This window comes from Venturia canescens, chromosome 3 (genome assembly GCF_019457755.1).
Source record: "Venturia canescens isolate UGA chromosome 3, ASM1945775v1, whole genome shotgun sequence".
NCBI classification, from domain to species: Eukaryota; Metazoa; Arthropoda; class Insecta; order Hymenoptera; family Ichneumonidae; genus Venturia; species Venturia canescens.
Genome location: NC_057423.1, coordinates 6437233 through 6448087, shown reverse-complemented (window position 1 = coordinate 6448087; position 10855 = coordinate 6437233). Strand labels below are relative to the sequence as shown.

Genomic DNA, 10855 nt, shown 5'->3' with positions numbered 1-10855 from the left:
GGATTATTGGAAGAACAGATTTGCCAAAAAAAGTTGTAGTAAATAGTGTAAAGTGTTTGCAAAATATATCTTTAAATTTGCATCAAAATTCATCTTCACTCATGGGATCCCCAGATGATTTGGTATCCTGTTCTATTTCTTTATAATCCGATGCCAGCGCAGTCACGTTTTCTATTGCTTCGTTGAATTCCGACTCTTCCATACCTTCGGCTAGATACCAATGGACGAAACTTCGCTTCGAGTACAACATTTTAAATCGATGGTTCAATCTCATCCAGGCTTTTGCTATCCCCGTTGTGTTACTCAACATCGACACTGCTCGCTGCCCCGTCGCTTGATCTCCACCCGGAACCGCCGTGGGTGGTTCATGATTTATACCGACCTGAAAATCAGCAGATATCATTTCGTTTCGACGTCTTTTATTCACCATTGCACAGTGTAACTCGTGAGAGATTCAATTTGCTTCAATATATATCAAATCGTTTTTAGAATATAAATCCATGCAATCGAAAGCAAAAAACGAGTTTCATTTTTTCATAAAAAAAAATCGATTTACCTTGAACCCCGTTGGACACCAATCGACGAAAGCCACGCCCTGTTTTTGCTTGACACAGGCAATAGCAAAGTTAACATCTTTGGGTACGACGTCACCGCGATAGAGCAAACAACAAGCCATGTATTTTCCCCTGTAAGGATCGCATTTGGCCATTTGATTTTTGGGGTAGAAGCATTCGCTCGTAAGCTCGTTGACGCCCATCGTTTTGTGATCAACTACGGCGTGACTTATTATCGGTGCGTATGAGCACACAGAAAAATGTATGCGTGGAAAGGGCACGAGGTTCGTTTGGAATTCCGAAAGATCTACGTTCAGTGGCCCGCCGAATCTTAGACTCGCTGTCATAGACGATACCACTTGACTTATAACGCGATTTAAGCTTCTGTACATAGGCCGATCCAGATTTAATTTACGATGGCATATATCGTAGAGAGCCTCGTTATCAACCATAACTGTACAGTCCGAATAATCCATCGTCGAATGGGTCGACAGAATCGCGTTGTACGGCTCTACCACTGCTGTGCTAATCGTCGGCGATGGGTATACCGAAATTTCGAGCTTGCTCTTCTTACCAAAATGATTGGTAATGACGTCCATCAACTGCGTATTAAAACCAGATCCAGTGCCTGTGAAAATAACGAAAAATACCCGACTAGACTGGAAATTTTGGAGTATTTTGAGTGAAATCAAATTCTTCTAGTTAATACAACCAGGAGAGGCAAGGTTTTAATAGTTTGTGCTTCGGAAATTTGAAGATTTTCGATTTATATAATTCAGTGAAAGTACATGGTGGTTCAAATATCGGTTTTCGCGTTCGAAATAATTTCTGTTATTAAACAGGAATTTTTGTATCTATCAAAACCAGATTTTTTTTCGTGATCATAAGAATTTGATTGCATAAAAAAGAATAAAATAATTCGATTATATTCTACCTCCGCCAACTGAGTGGAATATGAGGAAACCAACGAGACCATTGCAACTTTCGGTAAGGTGTCGCAGCTTTTCTGTCAAATTATCAATGAGTTTTTGACCGGCTGTGTAACGCCCGCGGGCATAATTATTCGCGGCGTCTTCTTTTCCGCAAATTAATTGATCCGGATGGAAGAGATTGCGGTACGAGGAATTGCGAAATTGTTCAACTACCGACGGCTCAAGATCGACCATTATAGCACGTGGAACATATTTTTTGACTGTTGGTTGATCGAAAAAAGCCCCGAATTCATCCTCTTCCGATGCTCTTGGAGAATCATCTTTTAATTTACCGTCCGGACTAATTCCATGCTCCAAACAGTACAGTTCCCAGCTTGTAGTCCCCAATTGTACTCCAGCTTGGCCCACGTGAATGGAAATACATTCGCGCTGGAAATGAAACAAACATCAAATACCTGATAAACAGCCTTCCAACAAGTAATTTAAAAAATTTTTAATCACGAGAGAAATAAAATATTCAAATTGTTATTAAAATTCAAATATTCAAACTGTTATTATCTTTCTTCCGACATTACTCATAATGGATAAGTTGAAAAAATAGTTTCATTGTGGTATCAATAAAGATTTGGTACCTGATGGTTTGACCTAAATTTTTGCCTATTTTTATGTATTTATTAATGATAAAACGAAACCTAACATCTTGTGAATAAGTGATGGTGAATTACACACATCTTCGTATATCATAATACAAATTTTAGGTAGTAGCGAGTAGCATCGAAAGTATAGTAAATTTTCGTAAATTGAATTCAATTCACAAAGGGAAGAAATTCAGTAGTGAGAAATTTTTTCAATTTCGCTTACTTTGCCCAACATTTTGGCGCCTGGAAAACACTGCGAATTTTCACTCACTCGAATTTATAAATTTTGAAAATGGTAATTTATCATGCCTCGAAGGTATTTTACTCCGAATTTGGAAAATTTTTTTTTGACTTTTCAAATCATCTGTCTTTTAGGGATCCATGAGCGAAATTTAAAACGATCCTATCGATTGTTTTATATCCAAGCTTTCACTGCCTACTCGAAACTCTTGGTTTCAACCGCAATCAATAATCAAGAAAATAAGCACAGACCCAAATGAGCGAAAAATTAATACGCCAATTGTACCAAGTGAGGGTTTTGTACGAACATAAATAAATTTTTCGAAAAATGGGATCATTTTTTCTTTGGAGACTCGTGCAGCAATGGTGAGGCTTCGTGAAATTCCGAATTTAATATCAGTTCATTGATCTAGTTTTTTCCTCTTCTTATCAGAAATCCGAAATAGTTCGAAATGCCAAATTGAAAGATAGAGTAACTGTGTGCAAGTTTCGATGGGTACATAAATTTTACAGATTCACCGGAGAATTCATTTTCGGTGCGCTCTGCAGTAGATTTCTACTTGAGTTTCACGACGACCTACATTATCCACGAGCACGTGTATCGATTCAATGAAATTTACTGGTTTTTCTCGCGCGAGTACGCCACGTGAGTATGTCACCGGATCATCTGTTCGTGAGCGCCATTATTATTTACAAACGGCGAGGAGGCTTAGTATTGGTTGATCATTCATTGTTGAACGTTCATCATTTTTGGGAGCCATGAGTAAATAACGAAGCGATTCCAGATCTGTAAAATGCGATACAGAAATATCGAGGACTAATAAAATGTGTAACTTCTTAACGATCGTTAGAATTATCCAAAGCTGTGAAAATTCTAGTTCATTTTTTTCTTACCTCTCGACGTGATACTCCGGAATAATGACAAGAATACAGTGGTCACTTCTCAGAGCACCGAAAGTACTCAGGTGAGAAATTCGCTATCATTGAATTCGTCTCAAATGCATCATTTCATTGTTATAAAGCTGTTGAATAACTTTCCAAGATTTTCGGAGTACAGGTCCTATTTCAAGGAAAAGTGGTCACGTCTCTCCATCACTGTCAAATCATTGTTTTACAATGATTTTTTAAATGTGGCATACGCTTGTGATATACTCATGGAACCAATTTTCTGGTTTGTCGAGAATTTCACAGCCTGTCTTGGACCTGTAAGTTACCTTTTTCTCATTTCTCTTTATCCTTGAGCTGGAACATTCTGAAAAAATACAAAAAATCGCATTAAAATTTATACCTTTCCATCAAAGTTGCTCCCAATTTTAATTCGTCCTGAAAAATAGAACTAAGAACTTTATCAAACTATTCCTGAAGCAGTAATTTCACGTTAACATACCCATTAAAATATTTAATTATTTAATTGTCATTTTGCAGGTATTCGTTGTTATGGTAACAATATTGACAGCTGCAATCGTCTGTATCGCTTATTGGATAGGGCTGCCCTATTGGTGGAATAAAAGTCCCCCAGCAACTGTAATTTTATTAATTATTGGTAATTGGTTACTGGCTAACGTTTGCTTCCATTACTACAAAGGTGTGAATGTGCCAGCTGGTTATCCACCGCAAGGTGGACTTATTCCTGAAGCAGTCAGTATATGTAAAAAGTGCATAAAACCAAAACCTCCTAGAACTCATCATTGTTCAATTTGTAACAAATGCGTCCTTAAAATGGACCATCATTGTCGTATCCTTTATGTTGTGTACATCTTATGCATATTTCAGTGTGAAAACTTAAATACTGTACCATTTAACACTGAAATGAGAGGCTCTTATTTATTTGCATGCCTCGTTGCACGTTTTAATTGTGAAAGTTTCAATTCCCCCTTTACTCTTAAAATTTACTCAAATTGAATCTATTTCCGCCGCTTATGAAATGTTGGAAATTATTTGGGTCAAAATTGAAAGTGTATTTGCCTGAACAAGATCAAATTCAGCGTGGTTGAACAACTGCGTGGGCCACTTCAATCACAGACACTTCTTGCAGTACATGGCTTTTACAGTACTAGGAATAACGTTCATTATGATTTTCGGCGTCGAGATAGCATATCAAGAATTTTTTCCTGCTATTGAACCGGATTTGGATGGTCACCCAGTCCGCATAAACAATTCCCAGATAATTCCATTGGTTTGTTTTTTCTTTTCACAACAATTACATTTTTTACGATGCAATCTAATGATTGTAAAATCTTGTGTCCAATTTCTGTCTCTATAAGAACAAAGATGTCATGTCGTTCGATGCATTAACTTTTGTCTACTTCAGACAGAATCGTTCGAGCACCTGAACGCCGAAGAAATCGCTCAAATAGCAAAACAGGCTGAGGAGACCAGAGAAAAAGAATGGCGAAGACGAGTCATAATTTTTGCTGGATTGATTTGCGTTGGAACGTTCGCAGCTTTGGGCTCATTGACTTGGTGGCACGCGGGTCTCATAGCAAGGGGAGAGACGAGCATCGAAGCACGGATAAATAGTACGGAATCAGCAAAGTTTAAAGCAATGGGGAGAACTTACGAAAATCCTTATGACTTTGGTCCGAGAGAAAATTGGCGAATTTTTCTGGGGCTACGTGGAAGGTAATATTTCTCAGAATTCTATTTTTAAGAAAGGTTTTATCGTGATAAAACATCGACCATTTTCGATCTTCTTATTTGAGTTTCTCCTGAAATAACTTTTCAGATGCAATTGAAAAAAATGGATCTCTCTTTCAATTTTCAGGAGTTGGTGGCATGTATTATTTCCGTCACCTCACGCACCATTCGGCGATGGGCTCACATGGGAAACTATACACGATCGTAAAATTCGAACGTACGAATGGAGCTGAAATGTATAGAAAGATCCATAAAGTGGATACTTCTAGTCAATCAGTGTGTCATCTCAATCACTATTTTATCGTACGTTCCTTTCGTTCGCACTCTCCCATATCAGTCTACGAGTTCAAACAAAACGCTTATCGACATTTCGTGTTCTCTAGTCTCTCGATGTTCATCCTTCGAATAAAAATAGCACGTTTAACTCCCGACCACCAAAACTTACACTTGTAACATCAAAAATCAATGTATTTTGAAATATTTCCAAGTATCTCCGTATTAGTGCATCGCACTACTGTTCACTCATATCCTGCGAGTGTATACATTTGTTATCATAATTGTCGATCATGACGAAAAATCTAATAAAGAAATACGATTTTTATACCTTTCAAACAGTTGTCTCGTTTTAACTGTCAAATCACGAAGGCCGGCTCAAGAACTTGTTGAATATTTTAGTTAATGCTACACCTCGACAGACCGAACCGGTTGGAGCTCGGCATAGCATGAATTAGTGTATTCAAATATTCACCGCGTTTATTCTTCGTACTACTTTTTTTTTTAATCGAAATCCATGTATTTAATCATAAATTAGCTACTTTCCGGCCACACGATGTTCTCAATCCAGTCGAGATAATGCGATACTCTCGTGTAAACACCGGGTGAATCTGCAAAAGCACAGCCTGTTCCGAAACTCGTAACACCAATGATTTCATAAAGACACGGATGCGTTGGATGGTGGATCTGCAGTGGTCCACCAGAGTCTCCATAGCAAGTGTCCTTTCGCCAATTATCACGAGGAGAACCAGCACAAATCATGCTAGGTACGACACCATCCGGAACGGCGATTGTTGAACTGTTATGTTTTATAGCGCATGCGATGTTATCCACGACATCAAGGAATGCCTCTTGCAGCGTATCGCTTTTTTCTTCTCCTGTAAGAATACCCGGAACATAATACGTAAGACTTCAATAAACATTCGAATAAATAATCAAATCAGTTTTATAGGAATGAAACAATTGGAGTTACTGGAGTTAGTCGTGAAGGATTTAAATCTCATGAATAATTCTAGGACAAAAAATAATATAAATAAAATTGCTACGAGATTTCGTTGGAAATACCATATTCAGTTGCGCCCCAGCCACAAACCCAAGCAGATGGTGGCCCATGATGATATTGTTGGTGTAAACAAGCAGGTTGAATGCGATTTGTAAAATTGACGGATTCCTCGAGCTCCAAGAGAGCGATATCACCGTACATTGCAGGAGGACTGTACGAGGGATGTCGAATCGTACGTTTTATACTGATACTCGATCCAGTTGAATTGTCGCTTAAACGATCGATTCCCAGGCGAGCAATTGTCACACCACCGCTGGAAGATATAAATTTTGTTTAAAATTCCATGATTTGAACACTAATTTGTATGAGGAAAGCACGTTTGATTTTTACGAATTCAAAAGTTATTAAAGTTGAAATTCATTTCTAAAAAAAGGAAGGAAATTGTTCTCACGGGCCATGTGTGCAATGAGCCGCTGTTAAAATCCATTTAGGAGATATCAAAGACCCCCCACATTGAAAAATAAAATTGTGATCCTCAGTTTGCTTCCCAAGAGCAACAACATGAGGAAATATTTCTGTTGACGATGTTCTTCCTCCCACAACTAGGTGACCCACCAAACAACTGGATTCCGCTACTCCTGATGTCGGCAACGGTATATCTGTGCCTGGGAATGCTGCAATTGGTCCTTCTTGATGATTTACAATGTTGTGATACTCAATGCATTCTGAAATTTGTAAAATTCATCATTTTCATCATTAATCAATTTTTTTTTTGTAAAGTGAAATTATTTTATATTAAAAAATGTTATTGAGATCCAGATTGCATCGAAGTTTTATCTTTTTTTCTTATTGTCAAGTCTATTTACTTGTAGCTGATTTTGAAGATTCGAGGCTCCGAGGTTGTTGTCGCAAGCTCACAGATGGTGATACTTTAGGAGTTATTTTAAACGTAGAATGATTGGAATCGAATGGCGAACTGATCACCAGGGTAAAATTTGCCACAGATTTTAAGGACTCTGTATTAGGAGATCTGTACAACTCAGACTTGTGGTTTTCTCTTCCAGACGGAATCAAAAATTCTCTGAGGAAAGGGTTCCTGTGATACCTCATAAATGTATCATTTTGATCGTTGTGATTGGGACTCTCTGGATAAAAAGACCATTGAAAAGATTTTTCGGTTTTTCTTGGCACAGTAGCAGGACTTTCTGGAATAAAAAAAACTCAAATAAATGAAGTAATCTTGAAATTCTGAATACGACCAATGAGCGAAGCAACTGATTTTCGTTTGAATTACCTACGAATTCATCTGAATCCTTTGCAATAGAAAAATGCGCGAAAAATAACACTGCTACGAGTACAGACATGAATGAAATATTAAAATTCATCTCAGATGATAAAAAAAGTAATAATACTATATATGTGTGAGAAAACATCTGTTGCACATGTAGACACGATCTTTGTTTAAGCAACGACAGTTCGCCACTGTGACGTCACATTTGAGAATAATTATATCCGAAGATGGATTTCCCAGTTTGCTTATGAATTCAACACGAGACTGTACTTATAATGATTTGTTACAAATGAATGTTTTTGTTTGGTGGCACTTGATATCGCGCTGTGGCAAAAGTGCGCAGCTAGTTGAAAATTTTCTACTACAAATACGTGACAGTACGGAAATGCAAGAGATAAATCGATCTTCATTGTCTGTACCGATAATATGCATTTATTCAACGTTTTTGTGGAGGACCACGTGTCTTGTAACTCTTGTATACACTTTGGGTTTTGTTTTGTATGCATGTTAGTTTGACTTTGAACGTGACCTTGCCGTATTCGAAATTCGAAAATGTCGACCGTGCGAACCGAGTGGTGAATTTCTCAACTTTTAAACCGATGGCTTTATACTGACTGATACTGATCGAATCGCCGCTATATTGACGATCGGTATACAGACCAAGTCAGATATTCAAGTGGTTCAATATTCAAATTTAGCTCGCACGATACGACGATACCCCCTGAATAAGTGGCGTCCCGATCGTTTTTCACTTTGCAGTCTTCCTAGGGCGGGTTGTTCCAACTTATAGGTAAGTCTATCTGACAGAACCGACAGAACCCTTCGAGTGTACACTTCTTGCGTCATCCATATGAACTCGAAGGATTAAAGATCTACAAGTCAATGCTTTTACCCGCCAGATAAGCTAACCTAGAAATTGGAACAACCCGCCCCTATTGGTGTGTAAATTCGACATTAGACGGTGATGAGCTCGTGACATGCTGCAAAGGATTTTCGTAGAAGCGAAAAAAAATCAATTCGAATAAACGAATTCAGAAATCATATATTTATTGATATTTATGTCTTCTAAATGTGTAAATAACTTTAATCTCACATCGCACTTTCGGGAAGCATGTTTTTTGGTATAACTCTTATCTTATCAGGATAAAAGCATATCAGTGATATGTAATCGTTGTTTATACAAGTTTTTAAAACTTCAGTCGAGCTATCCATCAGAACATCAGGGGATTATCATTTCAGATATAACATGGAGATTAACAAAAAGATAAAAAGCTTTCAGCATTATATAATCTCTGCTCATGGATATTTGCCGCGACCCAATCCGTCGTTTGTGACAGCGTGACGTTCGCTCTGTGACGTCACCGGTCATTGCGGTGTTTCCGCGCGAGTCATATGGGAGCCCATGACTATTAAATTCATTTAATTTATAACTAAAATATTATAATTTCATTGAAAAAATATTTATAAAAGAAAATGTTCATCATCCAGAAAAGAAAAAGAACACCATCACTCGAGATTCGAACTCAAAACCTCTGGGTCGACGGCCACCGATGGTAACCACTCAACCGCACTAGTACTTCTGTATATTAAACATTGTTACTTGCTTATATCTTGAGAAGGCTTGAGGTTTAAGGGTTATAATTTTTTTGATATTAAGTTTATAAACCGGTTACGAATTTTTGTTTTAAATAAAATCTTATTAAAACGAATGTATCGAGGTTCAGTTGGAAAAAACGAACAACAAAACTGTCCGCTGTTTCTCACCACACACAAACACGTGTAACACGACATTTTCACAATGATGAGTAAATAAAGATTCAGAAATTTAAAGAGATCAGCACGACAAAGCGCTGACTCAAAACGAACAATGGCGGTTGCTTTCCAAAAATTACATTACAAAGAGAAGTGCTTTCAAATATTTATATAAGTCTTACAAAAAAAAAACTCGAATTGTAGGATTCGATCCCTCGACCCCACGCGCTTATTATGTCCAAATGTGTGAGAGAGAAACAACACTCCCTACTACCCCATCTCCGTGACAGTTTGAATTTGTCTTCGTTGCCATGATGTCCCGAACATATAAGCCTACGGGAGGAAGCGAAAGCGAGAATGAAACGCGTCATCAGCGCCGCCACATTTGAGAAGCGTTGATATATATAGCAACACTCGATTTTTTGCGCACAATTTTTGAGGACGTAAATTCGGAGATATCAATAAAATACGGTGACCGTACGTTGTGTAAAGATACCAATTTCGAGTGCTATATATACACGAAGAATTTGCAGTCTTTTGTCCGGTGTTCGTACAATTGCAAAGCATCATGGTCCGCAATTCATTTCTCATCACGGTGACAGTCCTCCTTGCTGCTAATATAGCGCTCATCACATCCTGCATGCCAACTACAATTTACACGAGATCAACAAAAAATGGAAAATGAAGCTGATCATCGATTATACTATCAAACGGTATTTACGTGAAAGAAATATTTCAAACTAATTTGTCTTAATTTCACTTTCGTTGCATTATCGATGGAAAATTAAAGTTTTGTTTTTAAACTTTCATTGTTTCCGACAAAAGAAAGCCAATTTTTCCACACACAAATGTCACGATTTATCAAAATCAAAAAAATACATTTTGGAAAAGCGTATTCACTCCGTGTTAATTTTTTTTTTTAATAGGAATTTTCCGTTGAGCATCTTCAATGGAGGAAGATTTTACGGTGCGACCCCCTGTCAAGATGCAGTCATAATTACGTATTTCAATTTATTGTGAGACAAAATCGTGTTGCATGAAATAGAGCTTTACTATATATACGATGTTTCAAAAAATCGATCATTCAAGATGGTATCCATTATTGGAAATATTGTAATAAACTGATGCTAGAAGAAACAAAATATAAACTGACTCAGCGTTTGATTCTAATTGAAATAAATTGATTGAAATTATTTCTTCCATCATCATGTGCTTCTATAAATATAAACTCTCGAATTGTTTTTTTTTTTAATTTTTTGAATATTTTTTCTTGAATTTAATTAGTTTCTATATTTAAAAACATCCGTTTATCAATGTCTTTTATACGCGTAGTCGCAATGGTCGTAATTTTATATTTTCCACCCCGCTTTGTTTTATCCTTTGTATCATGGGCGTGATGCAACCACTGTATTATCGCAGTTGGGTAAAAATACAGTGATTCGTTTACTTTGCGAGTACAAGCCGCCGATATCAAAGGGATCTTCCTGCTAATTGTAGTCGAATAATTTATTTTACTTATTTTTATTGACATGTTC

At 37.2% G+C, this 10855-nt stretch overlaps 3 protein-coding genes and 1 long non-coding RNA gene across 5 annotated transcripts; 2 read left to right on the top strand and 2 right to left on the bottom strand.

Annotated features, from left to right (window-relative positions):
• Window positions 1-16: 16 nt before the first annotated feature.
• Window positions 17-3387, bottom strand: LOC122408292 (tubulin alpha-4 chain-like). The gene is made up of 5 exons (XM_043414994.1): window positions 3259-3387; window positions 2985-3151; window positions 1489-1915; window positions 557-1182; window positions 17-382 (listed from the first exon to the last, which is right to left on the bottom strand). Exons 3-5 carry the CDS (start codon window positions 1718-1720, stop codon window positions 83-85), a joined length of 1158 nt encoding a protein of 385 aa, XP_043270929.1. The 5' UTR covers window positions 1721-1915; window positions 2985-3151; window positions 3259-3387; the 3' UTR covers window positions 17-82.
• On the top strand, window positions 3188-5613 carry LOC122408293 (palmitoyltransferase ZDHHC16). 2 transcript variants are annotated; one of them, XM_043414996.1, is made up of 6 exons: window positions 3188-3329; window positions 3422-3569; window positions 3790-4099; window positions 4350-4540; window positions 4676-4986; window positions 5129-5613. In XM_043414996.1, exons 1-6 carry the CDS (start codon window positions 3283-3285, stop codon window positions 5232-5234), a joined length of 1113 nt encoding a protein of 370 aa, XP_043270931.1. In that variant the 5' UTR covers window positions 3188-3282; the 3' UTR covers window positions 5235-5613. The 2 variants fall into 2 exon arrangements, with proteins under 2 accessions (XP_043270931.1, XP_043270930.1); XM_043414995.1 differs by having other exon boundaries at window positions 3197-3329; window positions 3407-3569.
• On the bottom strand, window positions 5452-8307 carry LOC122408294 (serine protease 33-like). Its single transcript, XM_043414997.1, has 5 exons — window positions 8287-8307; window positions 7144-7482; window positions 6729-7002; window positions 6340-6590; window positions 5452-6152 (listed from the first exon to the last, which is right to left on the bottom strand). The coding sequence occupies exons 2-5, from the start codon at window positions 7385-7387 to the stop codon at window positions 5809-5811; spliced, it is 1113 nt and encodes a 370-aa protein (XP_043270932.1). The 5' UTR covers window positions 7388-7482; window positions 8287-8307; the 3' UTR covers window positions 5452-5808.
• A 563-nt stretch (window positions 8308-8870) lies between these two features.
• LOC122408297 (uncharacterized) lies at window positions 8871-10513 on the top strand. Its single transcript, XR_006260423.1, has 3 exons — window positions 8871-9121; window positions 9525-10033; window positions 10247-10513. It is a non-coding gene; the product is annotated as an uncharacterized lncRNA (long non-coding RNA).
• Window positions 10514-10855: the final 342 nt, after the last annotated feature.

Excerpts from the sequence above, each read along its gene's own strand:
- LOC122408292 (XM_043414994.1), bottom strand. The coding sequence starts at position 1,720 with ATGGTCGATCTTGAGCCGTCGGTAGTTGAACAATTTCGCAATTCCTCG. Across the intron at positions 1,183-1,488 it reads ATTCCACTCAGTTGGCGGAG|GCACTGGATCTGGTTTTAAT; the intron begins GTAGAATATAAT and ends TTATTTTCACAG. Across the intron at positions 383-556 it reads GGTGTCCAACGGGGTTCAAG|GTCGGTATAAATCATGAACC; the intron begins GTAAATCGATTT and ends GCTGATTTTCAG.
- LOC122408293 (XM_043414995.1), top strand. The coding sequence starts at position 3,283 with ATGACAAGAATACAGTGGTCACTTCTCAGAGCACCGAAAGTACTCAG. Across the intron at positions 4,100-4,349 it reads TAAAATGGACCATCATTGTC|CGTGGTTGAACAACTGCGTG; the intron begins GTATCCTTTATG and ends GATCAAATTCAG. Across the intron at positions 4,541-4,675 it reads ATTCCCAGATAATTCCATTG|ACAGAATCGTTCGAGCACCT; the intron begins GTTTGTTTTTTC and ends TGTCTACTTCAG.
- LOC122408294 (XM_043414997.1), bottom strand. The coding sequence starts at position 7,387 with ATGAGGTATCACAGGAACCCTTTCCTCAGAGAATTTTTGATTCCGTCT. Across the intron at positions 7,003-7,143 it reads ATCTTCAAAATCAGCTACAA|AATGCATTGAGTATCACAAC; the intron begins GTAAATAGACTT and ends TACAAATTTCAG. Across the intron at positions 6,153-6,339 it reads CTGGGGCGCAACTGAATATG|GAGAAGAAAAAAGCGATACG; the intron begins GTATTTCCAACG and ends GTATTCTTACAG.